Raw genomic sequence first — 21,454 nt, 5'->3', positions numbered from 1 at the left:
ATATAGAAATTCTTGTTAAGTGAAAAAGCGTTGGTGCCAAAGGGACCTCTGCTCACAACTGGCTTGCCATCTTCCAGCTGCAGTCATTTCATGCAATCATTAAAAAATTTTTAGCAGTACATTTCAATCCAGAGGTTCCAGTGACAGACCCTCTTTAGAGTCACTTCAGATCACACTGCTGCCACTGAAGGACAGAGGGGGGACCAGTGAGCCGACTCTTCACAGGGCCCCATGTCCTGATGTGCAGGAGGGTTTCAAAATTAAAGAAATCCCCTAATCAAGATGAGTGTAAATGTTCTGGTTGCAGTAGGGCTGTCTCACAGCCCCAGGCCCTGCTGCCTGCCCTGGCTGCTCAGCTCATTGCCTTTGCTCCCCTCTCCATCACACAGGTCGCTCTGAGCAAAGCGGAGCACAGCAGCACTATCAGACAACCCTGGCAGTGTCTCCAGAGCACTTCCAGCAGCCATTTAACTGACCTGCCATAGGGGATTTGTTGCATTGACAGCTATGTAGATGTACACTTTCTCTTTTATCAACATTTTTCTGGTTCTTTCTCCCTTTTGAAAGGAAGCGTGGGGTGGGAGAGAGTGAAGAAAGAAGAGCAAGCCCATGGATGAGTCATGGTGAAGGAAACCACGCAGAATTCATCATCCTTTTGAACAGGGTAAATGCAGTTTAAAGAGAGGAAACATGCCTGAGAGAAAGGGTTCTGAATAAAAACAAGGAAGAAAAATACCTCATATAATTTCTAAACCATCTGAAGGGGGGAGGCCTTAGCAAGGCTATAATATGGTGAAGGAGCAAACAAGTGGGAGTAGAATTGACGGTTGTTAGTGGACACTTATCTACAAATTTCATCATTAACCAAGAGCTTTACTTTAATGAGGACTTAAAAGGACAGTTACTTGTTTACCATCTTCATTAAAGTCTTACGTTTGTTTATTTTTTTAGAGATTATATGGTGGGGGTTAATTTAAAAGAAATGCGTGGAGGTTGCTCTCTAAAGACTGCTTAAGAAAGAGCAGACTCTGCAGCCTTTTATCACAACAACATCCCTGAAAAACCAAACTGGAATTAAATAAGGCCTGGATAAACAAACTTCTCATCGGCCTTGCACAAAACCTATAAAAGTCAGAATTGCAGCTGGACAGAGCAGTGTCTTTTGAAGCTTAGCAGCAACATTCCTAAATCAAATCTGTAGTTCAAAGCTGTTCACACAGGGAGTGTTCAGTTTCAGAAGTGGATGACATCACCCACTGTTCAGATTTACAAAGAAACTACAAAAATTGAATCATTCAACCACTGGGATCCCATGATGAAGCAGACACTTGCAGCTAAAGCATTTCCTCATGACCATATGAAACCATCTTTAAAAAGGGAAAAAACCTGTCAGAGCACATATATATTGAAGGAAATGTAGCATAAACAAAGAGCAAAATTGAAACATTCATTGCTAAAAGAACTAGCAGAGTTTAAAGCAAAGAAAGACTGAGAAAATTCTAGGCTCTTTGGGTTGTTACTGAAAATCTCAAAGAAGGTGCATTTTGAAAAACATTCTACCTCTAACAATTTTATCCTTAAAACAATAAGCACCAGATTCAGCAACAAATATGAATATCCAAAATTATTTATCTTAAAACCAGTTACTGAACACCATAAGAGGAATACTTCATATCAGCGGCTCTTTGAAAAAGCTAATAAAATGCATTAAAAACATAAAGAAGGCATGAACAAGAGCTTGTTTTAATTAAAAAATAGAAAAAAAATAGCCCAAATTATACAATGCACACTCGGCAAATTGACAAGCTCCATGTTTTCACAAGGGCTAACACAGTTTCTGTTTTAAATTTCATTTAAAATCAACAGAAAAGGGTTACCACATGCTGTGGGTAAATATACTAGTTCTGGGAGCTATTATTTTTGCTGCTGTTGTTGTCAAAAGCTTTGTTAAATAAAAAATAAAAAGGAAAGAAAGGAGAGAGAGAGAAAACAGTGATTTCTGTAGAGCCTTGAGTGCCAGTCAAACATTAACACTATTTTCTTCGCTTTGTTTGCTTTCCTGCTTGCCTTGATTGCTTTCTCCCTTCGTTACACCCACACTGCCTGACCTCTTCTTGCTCCTGTTCTCTATACTCCCTAAATTACCTACCCATATGCACCACATTAAAACATGTTATCATCTTCTCTTCCCATTACATCCATCAGAATTGTCAACTTTGCAAATTTACTGTGAGGGTCAAATAACTAATATTTCTCTGCATGTCGCAGCTCATAGATTCATGTAATTAAGGGAGATTATCAACTTTCAACACAAAAAGTTTATGATCTTCCCATTTTCTGAGAAACAAATGGAAACTCTAAAAGCCAGAAAGTCTGGAGACAATAAAGAGATCATTAACTTTACTCTTTTTATATTTTGTGTTACAAACCTGTTTCATGATCCTTGCATGAAGAGGACTGAAATGACTGACCTGTATTGAGGCCTCTTTCTCTCCTCTAGCACAGGTGCATTCCTCATCCTGCCCCACCACCCTGCTCTTTGGACACAGGGGTCATCTTCATTTTTCTGTGCTCTTGATTTATGATTAGTGTGTCCAAGTGTTATAATGATTCAAATAATACATAAGAACATTAGACAACTCATGGCCACTGCCTTTCCTTCAGAGGACGTGGGGGAATTGCTGAGTGCACCTCCCTGCTGCTGAGAGCTGCCCAGCATTTGCACCCTCCACCCTCCCGTGTCAGGCTGAGGTGCTGCCCCTCTTCTGAAAGCACAGTCTCCATCACACACACTGCCAAGCAGCCACAGCAGCTCAGACTGAGGAGAGGAAAATGCAGGAAAGGATCCTAAAACCTGCATCCAGGGCCAGTGACTGCAGAGTTCAGACCACCAAGGTTTAATAAGAATCTTCTTTACAAACAAACCAAACATAAGATAGATTTTGTCACCTTCTCCCTTCCTGTCACACCTTCTGCGCTATTTGGACTTTCTAAAGAAGTTAAAATTGCACAGTGAATGCTGCCTTCCACAGAAGATCTCAACTAGAACTGCTGCCATCCCAGTTCCTGGCAGTGAAGAGGCCCTATTATAAAGCATTTGCAGATGCAGCTTGCATTGTCCAAGATAAAAAGCACATCTAATAAAAATGAGATAAAATGTGCATTGATGAAGCCTTCCACGTAGCTGGCTCAGCAGCCTGCAGGACCCCATGATCCAGCTGATATTTTTCACTTGTGATTGTTGGCCACAATCTCATGGGTGCCAGGCTTGGGAAGATGGAGAGGGCTATTGGAAAAGGTTACAGCTTGGTCTCATTGGCAAAAACAGGCAGCTGCAAGCTCAAAGGAGTGAGCTGCAAGGACAGGAGTGTGTAGGCAGCCATTGAGTAGATATAAAGGACATTACACACTAAATTTGGATATGGACCCATCTAAAAACCATTGAACATGTTTGCTAAATGACAGTCCCATTTCCTGTAAGTGACACTCAGGTCTGAGCAGCATCACAGTGGCTCTTGCTAGAAAGTACAGGCTGACTTCCAAGCCTGCACAATACTAAACACAAAATAATCTCTTAGCAGACTTGCCCATCAGCAGAGAAATGAGAATATGATCCACTATAAAATAGAAGACAGAAATCTATTTGAAAAACACAAACTCATTTTGATTCTGGGCACATCACCAACAAAGCAATAAAAAATATTTATTTCCTTCTTTTTCTCCTTGTGTAATACTTCAAAGTTTACAATGGTGTGAATGCAGCAGGTATCTAAGGATAACAGCAAAAGGAGCTCTACCTCCTGCAGACACTGCACTGTTTTTCAGCTTGTTCTCTATGACACATTATTCTCATTTTATGCTAGTTCTAGGGAAGACATTTAGTATCTGGCCAAATCACAGGTATTTTTTACATATCACTGATATTGAGACTGTCCTGGAATATACACTATTTACCCTTGAGAGGTTTTTTGGCTCTGAGAAGGCTGACACAGCCTTCTTCAATCAAAGGGCACTATCCTCCTCTTACAGGAGGGCAGTTCCTGAGTTTTCAAAAGCTCCAAGGGTAGCTGGACAGGATTACTAGCAAGGATTATGCAAGGCACTGTTAAAGAACTACTTCAGACAAAAAAGGGAGGGGGAAAGGAAAAAAACCCCAAAAAACAGATCAGCAGTGAAAAATCTGTTCTCACAATGTCAAGATGATCTGTAGTAGAGATCTTACGTGTACATCTTATGAGTAGAAAATTACTAAGATGAAGAAGGAATATTTCTATTTCAGATTTCTTTTTAGTTAAGGCCTTTTTTTTTTTAGGTTAATATATAACAGTAGTACATAAAAGGTTCAGTTTCAGGGGGAAGGAAGGCGGGTGGTTTACATGTCAGGCCAAATTCAGATCCCATTACTCACATTAGCAAGCAGCTACACAAAAGACCTCAGTTACTTCAGTGGGATTAATCACAGGGTAAGGTTCCACTCAAACTAAATGAGGAGCAAAATTTGCCTCTAAATTACATACAGTTAATATTTTAGAAATCCTAGAAAATCTGTATAAATATACACCATCTCCACAAGAGAAAAGTTGTAGTCAAAGTTCATCGTATTTTTGCTTCAAAATGTGTATTTGGTTTCCTAAGAATCCAAAATTTACCAGTCATTGCAATGTTAAATGAAAAGTTTGAGAACATAATCTTCAAGGCCATTAGAGATAATCATCTAAAAATCTAAGTATTTCTTTGCATTACTAGGAATGAGATATTTGGATTAAATCATTGTAAAATGATGGTGAATCTTACTTGGCTTAAAAGTTTTGAAACTCCTTTAGCATGTTCAAAATCAGGTCTTCCAAGTACAGCAGACTCCTTATTCAGCTCTCCCCTTCCTTTCTTGTACTTTGCCTTGAAAATTAAAAAAAAAAAAAAAAATTGGGGGGGGGATAAGAATCACTAATAATTTGTTTGGGTTTCGTTTATCAAGAGAAATGTAAGCATTAAAGCTAGAAGAAAAAGTCTCACATAATGTTCTGCATTGACACTACTGTTCTAATCAGCTCTGAGTAAAGCCCTTCTCAGGGTTCAGCTTCTTAACAATACAATATTTATTAATTGTAAAACACAATGTGCAGCATTCACAAAACTCAATTTTAACCAAATGCACAGCTTCAGCCAGAGAAATACTGTCCTCCCGATCAAGGCAGAATGAGTCACAGTGGCTCAGCATTTCTTATGACAGGGTCTACAGTTAACCCAAGATGATTTGCAGCAGCTGAAAGCAGTCTTGAAATAAAACTAGTCTGAGGGGCAACTTTTTTGAACTGTGAGGTCAAATTCCGCTCTCGGTTTTAGCACTGCGGTCTCGCTGGATGTCAGTGAGACTGCGCTGGTGTCACAGAGCTGAATTAGTCCCGCAAGGTTAATGTTACCTGATCTCTGCAGCTGAACTGCCTGCCATGCAAACTGCTGTAATTTTTCCCCACAATGCATCAGAAAAAAACACAGATGAATCAACAATAGGTGCTTTGCAATGCCACAACCTAAATTACCCATGGCCTAGAACAGGCTTCTTGCATTACTCAAGCGCTGTGAATCAGCAAGGACACATCGTAAGAATAGACTGAAAGAAATAAAGTCCCAAAGCCACTCTAAGAGCACTTGAACAGCAATTAGTAAATTTCAATGCTGTAGAACACTTAGTAGAAGTTCTTGGTTTTCAAAAAATCTTGAATATTGAAAGGTGAATTTCAATCTCTTAAATCTGTCTCTCCACACGTGCCTAGTCAGTCTCACATTTAATTAACTACTCAAAAACTTGACTCAGGGCTTTAAGTATATATATTGTTTGCCTTGTCTACAGTACAATACTGAACTGCATCACACACTGCTGCTTCTTAAAGTGCTCCTTCACCTGTCTGTTAGCCGAGGCCACAGTGGAAGGGCAAAGAATTTGAGAGGGGAGTTCAGGGAGGAGAGCCCCCATGAAAGAAGCAGCATCTGAACAGCTCTTGGAAGGACAGAAGGGAATTACATTTTCCTGTCACTCCTGGATGAGATGGGAAAAGGAAGGGGTATCCTGGGATGCCAGTTTCTCTTATATCAAAGTAAAAAAAGGTTTGGGATGTCTTCTGAAGTGCAATATAGCATACAAGCACATGACTTATCTTGAGAATGGTTATCATAAATAAAGCTGAAACAAAACCAACTTTAACAATTTTCATGTTGTCCTTACATCAATTACCAATAATTTCAAAGATCATACTGTCAACACCTAAAAAGGAGAAACCCATAGCTTTCTAGCCTGCCAGGCAAGACTGATTTGTTTTGGTTATGTTTGGATTTCATTTAATCAAATCTCCCTAGCAGATTTGGGGGTGCACATTTTCTGTTCAAAACATTTGAGAATTCCAGTAGCATTCTAAAAAAAATCTGATCAAAACTGGGAAAAAAAATACATATCCAAAAAATAGAAAGAGAGTAAAAGGAGAACATACATCACTTATTATCTTTGTTATCTCAGTTGCCTTCTTTATGTCTGGTCTGTTCAGCACTTCAGTGTACCTATGAGTATCTTGCACATCCTTCTTATAAGATACCTGTCAAAGAAAACAGAGTTTTGTTTAAAATAAACAATAAAGTTTGAAGTCTACATATAAGCTTTGAATGACTGGTCAAATCAGACATCAAACTAAAGAGAACTCCACCTAATTTATTCCAACAGAGTTCTGCTTGACAGGGACTGTAAGGTAAGACCCACACACAAGGCAACATGATAAGGAAGAAATTCAGAAGCATAAAATACAATTTGAAAAAGAAAACTGGTTTTGCTTAGAAGCACAGTGGAAAATTAAAAGCATTGCAAAGACACAAATATTAGGTTTTACCATGGTTTTTTTACTATGTTGTACCCATTTTTAATATAAATTAGCTCCTCCTCTGATACTGAGTACTGCAGCTTAGCAGATTGCAGCTACACGGAAGAGAAACTGTAATTCTGTCATAATGAGTTCCTTTGTCAGTACTAGACAGACATGAAGCTCGTATGGAATTCAATGATACAACTCCACCCCAGCATCCCCACAACGCCACTGACTTGCTCCTTTGCACTATCATGGGAACAAGAAGGCTGAGTGCTCCAGCATGTTGAGTACACAATTGACTCTTTCTGTTTGTGCAAAGTCACAACCAAAATGAATGGGCTCAGAAACCTTTGGCCAGAAGGCTCAACCACAGATAGGAGAGTCCAAACATTCTCCATTTAGCAAATCACAGGAGAAGCACAGACCTCAGGGACATCATAGAGCTCCATAAGTTATCCTGGTTTTCCCTCTTCAAGGTTTGTCAACTTCTTCCTGCCCTAGCACATGTGCCAATCTAAGCCAATTTCCAAGGGCTGTCTTATTGAATTATTCTTAATGACATTCTGTCCCTGGCATTCAAAAGTGTCTGACAAATTGAAGTTTCAGGCAGAAGTTGGAGAACACAAAGTTTAGAGGAAATAGAAAGTAAAAAAATATTTCATCCTTTACTGGGAAATCTTTTAGATTTTCTTTTGTTGCTTCACAAAGTTAATCAACATCTCAAGATAGTATTTCACCAGCAAGAAAGTTCTCAGCTTGAAGTTTCTTATTGTAACCTCTGCTCCTACTTCCAATGTAAAGTTTCACTCTGGGTACAATGCAACAAACTCATAAACTGCAGTAGTCAGTGACAAATATATTTCATAGAAATGGTATTGCAAAAAGAAAAGGGAAAAAAATTCACTTTTTGGCAAATATCTTACATGCAACAGGAAAGTAATTTTGTGTCCATATGGCTTCAGCTAAGCAGACAAGCTAAACAGGCTTCACTGTTGGCTGCCTGCCCACAAATAGAACATATAATTTTTAATCTGCCGTGACACACTAGTGTAATCACTAATAAAAAAAAACAAATAAATAGGTTTGATGCATTCAGCCCAAATTATCACATACATACAAAGCAAAAGTTGATTCTTCCAGCTGGTGTAAACCACTGGAACTTTTGTTTTAGTTATGTTTAGATTTTCTCTGATTTTTAAGAAACTAGAGGTATAGAGAAGCATTTGCAATTCAGGACTTTACATGAATTTAGCTAATTATATGCTGTTCATCCTAATGACCACATGAGGTGAGGTGAAAACCACAAAGGCAGCAGAAACAGGTTTTTGAATAGCACCCTATGATCCATGTAAATTGCAAATTAAGGGCCAGCATATGTGCTCAAAATAGAAATTAGGAATGTAGTGAATTTAACATCAGAGAATCAAGAACAGTGGTGATAAAGTTGAGGAAATGTGGTCCCTTATTGCTCCCAAATGACATGATCATATAGTACATGAAATAATGGATTGTGGTTAATTTCGGGGAAAGGAAGGGGGGGAGAAATAAGACAGTGACAGTCCTTTATATTTCACCATTTCCAATTATATTAGATGCAAGGCCAATTGCTATGTCTTTCCCTGAGTGAATTATTATTCTTCCTGCACCTAAACCAGTATACCTATTACTTATGTCCGAGGGAAAGTCATCTAGCATTTTACAAATGTCTGCAATATATATTTGCTCCATTCTGCAGCTTGTCATACTCCAGTGAGAATAAAAATGTTATGCAGCAGAACAGTAGTTTGTCAGAGGTAGGCCAAAGAAAGAAAAAATATGTTTCCCATTTCCTGAATAACCTCAATCCCTGGATGCTGACCCTCTCCCATTGGGACACTCTGCTGGCCTCCATTACACAGCTGCTATTCTGTTCCATCTAGTGATTTTTTTTTTTCTTTTTAATAGTGCTATGTTAGAACAGTAAAACCAGAGCTATTCTGAGAGAGCAGGGGAACAGATGTAGACAGGGCAAAGCAACCAGTTTGGTGCGTGCACCCATGGGCATCAGAAGATGGAAAGTGAAGAAGCCCATGAGGGGGGAAAAGCAACAAAAAAAAATGAATCAGCAGAAGCACCCAGAGAAGAAGCCATCTTTTGTCCTGAGCTGGTTCAGCCAAAAGGCTCATACCCTGACTGGAATTTCCAGGCATTACACAATTTCCTTACTCAATCTTCACTTCAAAGGGTTGCTCAGGCTCTACCAAAAAAACAATCAGCAAAGGCTCAAGAATTCACTCATGAGGACCACAGTATACAAAAAAATCGTTCCAGCTGAATCTTGCATAGGAAAAGTAATTGAGATAACAATTTTAGAGCAGCAGTGAAAGACCTAGATGGAGAGTTATGGCCAATCAGTGGGAAATGCAAGCAAGGAAGAAGGAGCAACTAAAAAGGAAAAAAAAATGTACCATCTTGAGTTGTGAAGCTGAAAACAGTAAATTACAGATACTAACTAACTAAATTTGAAGTGGGTTTCTAGCCAGTTTGAAATTACAATAAAAAGTGGTTATATTGTTGAATATTATTGTGAAGCTCTAACTGGAACAAAATAATTTCTCATCCTTAATCCCAAATGTGATTACATACTCACATACTCAAATGTGAATTGCAACTGCTTTTTGCAAAGCATGGAGAATATTCAGGGCCTGCTCATAATTACCAAACTGATTTTAATAGGCCAAACCTCGAGCACTTATAAAATGCATAAGGTCCACTGAGGAAAAACTTGCTGGTCTAGTTACTCCAGCAGGGTCTGCAAGATGCTTCTCCTTACATGAATACCAGTGGAATGCACTTCAGTGCCATAAAGTAAACAGATTTCTAACAATGCTGCAAAACATCTCAGACTATCAATCAACAAACAGAAACTTCTACATGGTGAGCCAAGCAAACCTGGGTTTAAGAGATTCAGATCCTTCTTGAAATCTTTTATCTTCTCATTTATTCCAACACCAAACTAGCCCAAAAATACATAATAAATTACTCAAATATGCACAAGCATCTATGGACACATTTTGCCTTCTTAAGGATTCAGCGAGAAATTGGGCACACCTGTCGGCACAAGAATTTGTCTCTTACTGTTTGTCCCTGATTAGCATTTTCTAAGAGCTGTTAAGGCCACTAACTAATGGCCTGTCAGCTGTGTCTCTGCCCTCTTTCCTCTCATCTACACTTTGGGGTCCATCAACACTAAGAAAATGACTAGCTGGTGACAATCATCATTGGCAACAGCTTTTCTAATTCCTGCTCAAATGATGTTGAAAACAGTTTTCCGGCTTGTGTAAAAGAGACAAACACATTTCTGGCCCATTACAGATTGATGCAGTCATCCTTTCCAGTAATGGGCCTTAAAATTGATTGGTCCCAATTACACCAGGAGTAAACATCATTTTCAGCACCAGTTGGAAGTGGTCCAGGGGGACCTGCTGTTGACAACCACTGTCAGCAGAAAGTTTGTCAGTGAATGGTGATTTTTCTAACACAGATGCTGAACAGAGAGACAGAAGAAGCCTGAATTTACCATGATCTGCCCCAAAACAAACATTAACATTTGGGTATGTTACTGATGATGTTTAAGCACATTCACTTAAGGATCTGCTGATTTGGTCTTATCAGAAAGAATGTAGTTTTTTGTGTGTGTGACTGTGACTGCCATATGCCCTAAAAATGAAAAACAACTTACTCCTAAGACAATATAGACATCTTAAATATTCAAATTTAGATGGTGAGTGAAACATAAAAATTATCATTACTGACCTCATGTGGAGTGGAAAGTGTATATATACACATCAGAAGTTTGCCCAGCTGTCAACTAATATTTCTAAAAAAGCACTCTTTGTAGATAAGTATAAGAGAAAAGATACCAGGGCCTTAAAATCAAATGTGCAAACTGCCTTTTAAATGTCCATAGATGAGTGTATTGCAGTTTTCTTATTTGTAAAATCAGAAGATCACATCCTTATTTCATACGATGTAATGTTGTGAGGAGAATCAGTCCTTTTAACAAAGCAGAACATTTAAACTGCTGTACAAATATTAACATTGTCTTCGTATGCAAAATGCCCAGTGATGGACCAGGTCATGGAACAGACAAAATCATGATGCAGAGCTTTGAGTACCTTCATCAAATGCTGTGTGCAGCTTCCACATGGACCCAACATAGCAAATGCTTTCTTTGCTTTAGAAATGTAGCTGTCATGTCATTTCACCATTCAACTACATCCTTCCATTCACGTGGTACTCAGATACACATAAAGCAAAAATGTGACATGACACTGTTTTAAGACCACCGCTTAGTTTTGGTCCCAGGTTTGGAAACTTCCAGATGAGTTAACTGATCAGCTCAGCACAGAAAAAGTAGGCTGATGGTCCCTGCTTCACTTTTCTGAAAATGACTTTGTGTGCCAAAGTCACATCATTAACATTCACTTCACAAAACACAAACACAATTTATAGAGAAAGGTACTCTGGTTTGGATAAACATGCTTGCCTTCAAACATTATGTGGTATTCAATTCTTTTTAAAGTATATTTCCTGTCATTAGAAAAGTTACTTGTGTTCATTTGAGAGCAATTTTCTTCAGACTAAGTATGAAAAAGAGAAAAATTATTTTATGAGACATGATCACATTGTTCAGGAGTTTTTACAGTATTTCCCCGTTACCCAGTTTCTGCCCAAACATATTAATGATGCCTGTAAACATGCCCAGAATGTTAATGATATTCAAAGTGGTGTGAAGGCCTACAGCACTTGACAGTTTCAAAATGTCAGCACAAATGTATGGTGAGCTGAATACAGTTTTAATTTTTAAAGGAAATTGGACATTTCACAGAGTTCAGTATAAATGTCAGCTTTATTTAAAGGCTGAGTAAATAGTCTTAAACACATCCTAATCCTCTTAGATGCAAACCCTCCATGTAAAGGTTGAATTGAGTTGGCAGAGCATTGTAGGTAAACATGCATTCTGCTCCCACAGGTAAACTGTGCTGAATGGTGGATAAAAGAGCTTTGTCCTTCTACCTGCCCAGTAGTTTCCCTTCTTTTCCTCTGCACTTTCAAAGCTGTGATTACACAGATACCCTGAAATAGTGTGGAAAGACAAATGCTCCACACTTGGGATGATCGCTGTTCCATGTTCTGACTCTGAGATGAAAACTCACGTGGTTCTTAATTAAACCTGTACTTACAAAAGAAGAAATCCTCAGCTATGCACCATGATGCCCAAATATTACCCACAAGAGATGTGTGCTTCTGCTGAGCAATAACCAGATTTACATAACTTGCTCCCTTATGTGTGATAGGTATTTGTCCATTGCACTGCAGCTACTCATGAGCAACCAGAAAGAATCTGTTCTTAAACACATTAAACTAACTGGTTAGAGTTTTGTGTTGCATTTGGATGACTTATTTGATTTTTTGAAGTTTGCTCAGGCTGAAAATAATTTCCCTCATATTTTTTCATTATTTCTAACATGCTGTTAAAAGTTCTCATTTATCAAAACATCCTTCCCTCCCATGCTTTCCTTCATTTCCTTTACTTTTTTTTTTTTTTGCTTGTTTTAAGGGTGAAAGATGAAACAACTGCATTTCATTTATCCTCACATCTGTAACCTGCTCTCCTTAATTCTATTAGCAGGTGATATACAGCTGTAGAAGGGGAATAGGTTTTGCACTAGCATACTAACGCTCTGAGTATGATGAATTTGCTACAGGAACTTGTCTCATATTCCTCCTAGTGCCTCCTAGTCCCTTCTCTGAGAGGGATTCACATTTTTCCAGCATTATTTCCTTTCCTAGCAGTTCACCATCATTCCTACTGCTAGGTAAATAAAAAAACCTCTTGCTTCTGGGGAAAGGCATTCACATTCCCAGCTCTAGGCTCCGTCAGCGTGACACCCTGATGCTTCCAACAGCAGAAATGGACAGTGTTTGACAGGAAGAGGGAATTCTGTAATCAAGGCAGGTTGCAAATTACTGCTGGGAATTCCATTGCAGGTATTTCCCAGCAGCAGAAAAAAATTATTCTTCAAACATAATGCTTCCCTGAAGTTTTCCAGCAGCCTTTTAATCAGCAGCCAGCTGTCAAGATTCTGCACACAGACATACATCTAGCACTGACATTTAGTTTTCAGCCCTCATAATCTTAGAGTGTTTGTTGCACTGTTAGTAGGAGAAGATGGGGTAAATTTAAGATAATTTGAAATTAACATCCAAGCTATGTTTTCTACATTGTTAGCAGCAAATAAATATCCCATTTATCTAATAAAAAAGTGTCATAAAATGACATGCCTGCCTCAATTGATTTGGTTACCTAAACAAGAATGGAACTGGATAATAACTTTTCAGGTTACGCATCAGCTATTCCTAAAAAGCTTTGTGTACCCCTTAAAATGGCATCACTATTTTAACCAATCTTCTCCTAAAATTTGTTTTTCTGACAAGTAAGTTTTTACAAAACCTAAAACTAACATAAATTTTTCTTCAAGGTTGTGTCTGTATCATTCAAGACTAATCTGGGCAGCATTTCTGCCCCAAGCAATGATGCATTGAGCTAGTATTTGCTAGCTTGAGCACGAAATCAAACATGACCTGATTCTAATGAGAAATATAAAGACCATTATTAGGTTTTGATATTGTGAAAACCTTCAGAACTTCAGGAAGCTAACAAGCAGCTGAAAAAAAAAAAGCAATCAACTTTCAAAATACGGCTAAGTACTCCTATTTATTTGTAAGTTATCTAAATAAAACTACAAGAATAAATACTTTGGTCAAATGGTATAAACCAGTGCAGGCATCAAACTGAACACTACAACTCAAATTATTTAAAATAAATCATTTATTTTTCTATTAAATTCTTTGGAAAATTCACTTGATACATATTCAGGAGATAAGAACAAACTTATATGCATAAAAGAGTGCAAGAGCAGGGCAGAAACAGCTCACTTGTCTCCTCTACACAGCACCCCTGAAGAACTGCCCAAATACTGGCAGATGAGGACACTGAAACAACACTGGTGTTCATTTAAACAAAGAATGCACTTCAAAAGTAGCTACAAGTGAACTCAGAAAACCTGTGCCTGCAATTTTATTTCAAAGTGATAGCACTTTGTTACTATTGATAAACAGTAACTATCCTTTTCCACTGCATTCAGAATAAAATTCATATACTGTTACTCATAGCACATTTTATACACACACCATGTCCTAAATTACTTCAGAGCAAATAATTTATAAAAAATAGCAACTAAGGAAATATGGAAATATTCCATGTCCAATTCATTCCAGTAAGCTGTAGCAGATGTATCTATCCAAAACAAGCACACTCATTTCAGATGGGAGAGTACTTACATCACTCTGGTGTTTACTGACTTCCATGGCATGTTTAACATCTGGAGGTTCCCTCATACGTGCATAGTCTGAAAATCCTTTCTCAGCATCATGTTTTTGTTTATAGAGAACCTGAAAAGAGCAACATTATACTTTTGTGACCTGAGAAGAGCAGGTATAATAACATGAGCTAGGTTAAACCTAGTGGTGTAGTCTACTTGTATTCAGGAAGAAACTTAATAAATAATTTAACTCCTTCATGGGTCCAGAACACTGAAATGAGAGCAGCTTCCACCCAAAACAGAGACATATGAGGCATAGTCAGCAGTGAGATTTCTCTGCCTATGTTATTGCAACAGATGCATGAGTAGACAGGGGAAAGAAATAGTAATATACAAACAGAAAATTAAGCTTAACAAGGTGAGAAGACAGCCCAGGGAAAACATAATCAAAAGCCAGCTTCTTTTTTTAAACACACTTGAAGCAATCAGCTATATAATTATTCTCCATTTTCAGAGAAAAAAATATTTTATGCATTTGTCATAAACAAACAGTTTTACTGTTTATTATAAACCCATTGCCCACAGTTCTATTTCTTCCACTGTTGGGAAGCAACCAGCACAACATGCATTTTGACTTAGCCCCAGGTTCACAAAGAAAAATAATATTTACATTCAATTGTCATCATAGTAAATGAAAATGGAATTGAATTGTGAATTTATAAACACCTTTACTTTTATAATAGAAATGGAACTCACTGTTGGGCATTCATCCATCTTTCACTGTACTGTGTTATACTTACACACACACTCACACACTACAACTGCCTGAAAAGCCCATCTTACACTTATCCTTGTCAGAAGCTCTTAGGCTCATATTAAGGAAAATTCACCAGGTTTCGATGCCTAAAAAGTAGCAACCATCAAGAAAATTCATTCTCTAATAGCTCTCATGAGCAAGCATTAAAATAATCCATAAGAAAACAGCAAGTATTAAATAAGATAGAAAGCTGATTAGGAGGAGAAGGATTGACACAAAAACCCATGGTAGCAATAAAAGAATACTGTGAAAGTTTTGAGACGGAAACTCTCAACTACAGAGATTCAGACTCTTTTAGGACAGGATACTAGAATTGTGAGAAAATGCTGTATCTGGTTTTGCTTAAAGCAAGATTTCATCTGAGTTACAGAGTAGTGTGCCCAAAGCAATATGTTACTATCTGCCCTGACTATCTCAGATTACAAAATGATATACAGGCTGAGACATTAAGACAAGAAGGGAGTAAGGGTATTTTTTCACTGCTACTATGTGAACAAAAGTATCAAATCAGGAACCTTAAAATGTGCCACCTCCTTATCCAGTCTAACACAATCAGCCTTCTGCAGGAACAAACCCAACTGACAGTGAAACAGAGTCCATAACTTGCCCACACTGTTTACATCTTGCAAATGGAAAAGCACATAATCCTTAATACAACTGAAGCTCCACTAACAAATGATTCCCCACAAAAGTGGAATTACTATACAAACATATGCCACAAAAACTCTTTTGCTAATTCTCCTTGCTTACACTTTTAAGATGTTCCTCTCTTAATGCCATTATGAACAGAAGACCCATATGGTTACTTCCAAAATCTACTAATTTACAGATATTTTATTACATTACCATTTTGCTGGTTCAACAGCTCTATTTTTCCCTTGGTGAATAGGCTATGTATCCAAGATATGAAAACACAGTAACACATCAACTCTCAGCGTGAGAAATTTAGCAGAAATTATGAGTATCCACTGTCTTGGGAAAGGATGACCATTTCTTTAGCTTAATGTAGCAATATTTCACTTGCTTTGGCATCTGTTCTTCCTATCTTTTCCCATTATTTTCATTAACTCACTGAAGCAGTCTTGTTGCAATCCTAGGCTAGGAGGGTTTCAATAGCTGTCTAGTTTAGCTTGGGACAGTTTAGTGCAGAGCTATTCCCAGATTTGTAAATCGCTTCCAAGTAAGCATGAAAAAATATTTATCATTATTTCATCAATATTCTTAGTAACATTATTTTATAGGTTAGTATGCATACATTTATTTCTCAACTCATGCTGATTTTCAAGTTTTAGCTAAACTGAATTTTCTTAATCAAATCTACATATGAAACTACTCTACACAGAGAGCAAGCATTATAGGTCACTGACATAACCTTTACCCTGTAGTGGTGCCATTTATTAACTTGAGAAATACAAGGCAATTATTTAAGTAGGTATGACTTCAGATTGAACCAATTTGTAAGTACTCATTTTTTATTTTTCTTCTCTCTTTTACACCAGTGTGTCAATAGGAAGCTGCATTAAGGAAGGTTTTGTGTTCCTTTAACCCAGCTCTGACTGGCCCCCTGTTTTGGCATACATTAAATACTATGACATTTTTATTTTTATTTCCATTTATAGTCAGTAAGATGTGCTCTGAACTTAAAATTCACAAAGTAGGATTTCATAGAAGGAAATGTTCGAGAACACCAAAAACATCACTTTAATCTCCATATAGAGAATTAGGTTATCCAATGTAATTGTATAAAACAGAATATGGCAGTCCAGAAGACTAATACCTACCACCATAACAGAGAGAAAATATTCAATATGACATTTCCTACCACAAAAAACCCTGAAAAATTACATAAAACAATTTGATAATGTGTAATATGATTGGAAATTCTGCAATAAACAACAAAATTTTTATTGTAGTACAAAAAAACCCTCTGAAACTTCTTCTGGAACTTGAAAATATTGCTTAAGATTCTCTTGGCTCATCACCTTTATAAAGAAACAGGAAATACTGTTCAACATTGACTCTTTGAGATATTGCCCCGTGCAAAGTAGAAAATTAAACTGCCTTCAGTTTGCTTTAGATTATCCCTTTTAGATAAGAAGAAAAACAGTGCAATCACTTCTTATGGCAAAAATGAAGTGATGAAAAAGTGATGAAGTGTTTATTTTTTTTCAACATTTTTTCCCCCAAGCAATTTTAAATATCTTTATCATTGTTTGTGACACCTTATTAAGAAAAATATTGTTTTACATAAGGAAGTATTCAACATACTGATCCTCAGACAAGAAAAAGATTTGGCACAGAGCTAGCAATGATCAGAAATTTTCCTTCAGCAATATTTTCCACAGGAATATTGCAATTTCTACAAAAATTTCCATTTCCTTTCAGAAAAATCAAAATGAAGTCTCCCTACCTAGACTGCTCTCATCAAATTTATTTTCTCACTGTGAAAAGCAGGGAAATTGATGAGAACTTTGTAGGCTGGTGAGGAGAGTGAAGTTATTCAGTGACAGGGGCTTCTCCTCTTTTTAGCTTTCCCTGGGGACAGCTATGATAAAAGTGAGAGAGGGGGGAAATCTGGCTGCTCACTCTCAAAAAAGGCATTTAGAAGGCCACAGTCAAATCTTCTGTGAGGAGGAAAAAAATTTAAATTATAAAAGCCACCCAAGTATGTGAGACTGTGAAACTTTTTTTTCATTTTTCTGAAACATTTTTTCCCATAAACAACATTGGAATTTTTGGGGGTTTTGGTTTGGTTTTTTTTTGGTTTTTTTGGGGTTTTTTTTTGGGGGGGGGGGTTGTTGGTTTTTTTGGGTTTTTTTTTGGTTTTTTGGTTTTTGGGTTTTTTTTGTTTTGTTGGTTTGGTTTGGGGTTTTTTTGCCACTTTTGGATAGATATCATTCTCTATGGGTATTTTATTTCCTTCTTCATGCCAGTTCTACAAAAAACACAAAAGAGTAAACATGGGTTTCATGCAAAAGCCAGCAGGAAGTCTTGTTTCAGGCTTTCCTGAGTATCTTGAAGACAGAATTGAGTATGATTCAGTACAGCCAGTATGGGGAAGAGGCTGCACAGGAAGAGAACCACATGTGTCAGGGTGCTATACTCTCCACTACAGCAAGATCCTTAAGTCAGTGCTGACACTGCATGGCAGGACCCCTGAAGGAGGAGATCCTGGCTCAGCTGAGATCACTGACAATTGCCACAAGAGTTAAAAGAATGCCAGCGTGGTCAGTGGTGCTGTGGCAGCCTGTTGGTTCTGGAGAGGACAGTGGAGGGCAGCTGTAGGGGGAAGGGGGGGATAACTCCTTGAGAAAAACAAGATATTACTCCTAGTTTCCTCCAACTTCCTAAATCATGTGTGTGATTTGAAATTGTGTATCAAATTACTAAACTGGGCTGGATATAGGTAGGCTGAAGAGAGGGCTGCTGGGCAGCAGCAGCACCATTTCAGGAGCAAACTTTACATCAGGGGAGAGCCCATTTGTGGGGGACACACCTGTGTAAGGAGATCCTCTGCCAGAGGCACCCAGCCTGTGCCAGCAGCCAGCCTGGGGAAAGTCAGGGGCTCTCTTTCTCCCCCACCATGATCCTCTACCCCCAATGCACCTGCTTGGCATGTGAGGCTGTGGATCCTGCCAAGAACACGGCACCACAGAGCAAGGGGAGTCCTGCTTGATCTGCCCACAAAAGCATTCCAGCCCAGCATTGCATCCAAGAAGCATGAAAAGGGAGTCAAAGGTGTAAATTTGTTCTAGCGTAGGTAGGGAGGACAAGGACACACACTCGTATTTTCCGCCTCTCAGGAAATCAGAACTATTTTAAAATCAGTTTACTACAACTGAGAAACAGACTGCAATTCTGTGTTTGCAGCAGCCTTTTTGGAGCAGAGCTGGAGCCATGGGCAGCTGGGGCTGTTCTCTCTCCTTCCTATGGAATATCTGTAGCCTCCTCCTGAAGTGATGACTTGTAAATTCACAGTCCCAGCTAGACAGATGCAGCAGAAACCCCCTCTAACATATCCTGACCCAGATGAAATCTGAAATCCTTGTATTAGCTACTTAGGTACTGCAGTGATAGGCACAATATGGATTAGATTTGAATACTGTGGAGAAGATTTTTCACTAGAAAATCCCCTGAGAGCTCTCTCAAAGTAGCATTAAATTCAGGTCCATTGCAGCAGTAAACCACAAGTTGGAAAAATGTGTCAGCGTATCTTTAAGTTTTATGGTATATTATGATTTATAATGCATCTACTCCTAAGGGGATAGTATGAATTTTGTGGGAAAAATTCTGCTTAAATATAACTCAGCCTATATGCATATTTTTTTCTCTAGAACTGTTGGATGATTGAAGAAAGCCTTCAAAAACTACCAAATAAAAATGTCAGTCTTTTCCTTAAAAGGGTATTTTATGAACCAATGGTTTCATTTTTAGTTTCAGTTATTTATCTTTTCTGCCACATCACCAATGTTAATTAACCTCATTTGGGTAAACAAATGTAGAATGCAATAATTTGGAATGAATTTGGGAGTAAATCTGTGGCAAAATAGTTAACTAATGTTTTATAAATCAAGCTAATGGCTTAAAAATGTTATACAAATTTAATTCCCAATTTATTTTTACTATAATTCCTCTAATCACTCACTTTACAATGAAATGTCACATTAATGTCATTTCAGCTACTGTGGTGCTTTAACTTGTATGTATATGTTCCTTTTCAAATTCTGAAAACTAAAATATGTGTTATTGTATTTGCTTAATATAGCCTTGATTAACATAATGTTTTATATCAAAACATTTTTCCACAAGCTGTCCTGAAATTTCAGTCCATTCTTTTTTTATTAATATTTTCCTTTGTCTGAAAAAGTGTCACTGTATTACAAGAATGCATATTGAGATACAATCAATATTATGGATTTAGAAGGGTGTTCCCTTCATGCACTGGCTGTTTTAAGCCGTATGTAGTTGATATCTTTAAGAGAGGAGAAAGCAAAAGCAAGAAAACCATGGAAATGCTTGGTGGACAGAAAGCCACGACCATCTATTTGATGCAATTCTCATGAGTAACAATGAAAATCTGGAGCCTCATTCATATTACACATGCTTCATATTCATAATTCCACTGAGGTTGGTGGAAGTGAAGGGTCACCTGCCTACTCTTAGGGTATTATATTTTTAAGTCCTTGAAGGCAACTGAACCAGAATTTACTATTTTGCTGATTGTTTACAAGCTTTATACTATATTCAATATACTTGATTTCATATTTTAATGGTATAAAATTTGTTGTAAGTAGTATTATGCAGATCATCAGCAATACATTTGCTGCTACCACTAAGTGCCTTTAGAAGTCATTAAAGCAGTTTTCTCTTCTCTTGCCTTCACCATCAAATATTTTATATTACATTTAATATATGTTAATACAACACCCAACTGGAAAAGTTACATAAGAGTCACCCATTCTATATGGACCATGCAATGTCACTAAATTCAATAATTCCTTATTGTATTCACAGGTTTCACTGGATCAATGAATGCACTAGCAACTTTTAAATGCATATTTAATAAATAATAAGTAAAACTGTCAACATTTTAAAAATGTGCAGTTTATGAATTTAAGAAGTTATGGTGATAAACTCTGGATGATAAGCTCACCCAAATAAATCAAGCAGACAATCAAGTGTCCTTTCAGTATTTTGTTTAAAGTGTACTTATTCTGACACACAGGTAATCTAAAAATCATTTTTGCAATTCTAGAGTTGTACCTTGCTCTGAAGGTGCATTAATTCTTTTGCAAATACACTGTCAATTGTGGCTGGCATCTGCTGATAGAGAGGGTTGGAAAGGTCTTTCTTAGCAGCTCCTTTATATTTCACCTGGAGGGCAGAAAAAGGTGATAGAAAATGCAAAAATGAAGATACAGTAAACATACTACTTATTTTTTCTAGTAAGTGAAATGTCAGAGAACAGAACTGGAAACACTTCAATCACTGTCACTAACTTTCTAACAAAAACATCTTTAATAATACTTTATGGGCATGTGCCTAATTCACACAGAAATGCAAAATTTCTCCAAATTAAATTCAATAATTTGAATGGAAATACAAAATAAAATAGCAAGGCAGTTTCTTCTATCCTTTCTCAGATCATTTTCAAATCCAAAAATTACTTTTCTTCTTTCTCTTTTACAGAGTCCTGAACAATAGGAGCAAATGGGAGGTGAACCATAAATATTTTACCAACTAGTAAGTAGCAGCAACTAAATGTAGCTAGAAAGGGGAGGAACACTGAAGTTTGCCTGTCTGTCATAATTTCTGTTTCATCTGTTCATATTACAGTCTCATTTTTAAATTACATTTTATTTATCCTGTTTTTCCTCCAGTATTCAGTGTCGGCAGCTCCTCACAAAGGGGTTTTACAA

The 21,454-nt window shown here is 37.5% G+C and overlaps 1 protein-coding gene across 7 annotated transcripts in view; it reads right to left on the bottom strand.

Moving 5' to 3' along the window:
* NEBL (nebulette) overlaps nucleotides 1-21,454 on the bottom strand; it is a 246,579-nt gene that overhangs the window by 61,822 nt on the left and 163,303 nt on the right. For 5 of the 7 annotated variants that reach the window (XM_058045718.1, XM_058045709.1, XM_058045727.1 and 2 more), the window contains 4 exons: nucleotides 20,799-20,909; nucleotides 14,238-14,348; nucleotides 6,486-6,587; nucleotides 4,795-4,896 (listed from right to left, as the gene is read on the bottom strand). The exons of the other annotated variants lie outside the window; for them this stretch is intronic. In XM_058045718.1, the coding sequence (XP_057901701.1) occupies nucleotides 4,795-4,896; nucleotides 6,486-6,587; nucleotides 14,238-14,348; nucleotides 20,799-20,909 (426 nt within the window). The remainder of the gene's footprint in view (nucleotides 1-4,794; nucleotides 4,897-6,485; nucleotides 6,588-14,237; nucleotides 14,349-20,798; nucleotides 20,910-21,454) is intronic. 7 annotated transcript variants of the gene reach the window in all.

This window comes from Melospiza georgiana, chromosome 1 (assembly GCF_028018845.1).
Source record: "Melospiza georgiana isolate bMelGeo1 chromosome 1, bMelGeo1.pri, whole genome shotgun sequence".
NCBI classification, from domain to species: Eukaryota; Metazoa; Chordata; class Aves; order Passeriformes; family Passerellidae; genus Melospiza; species Melospiza georgiana.
This window is presented reverse-complemented; position numbering and strand designations above follow the sequence as displayed.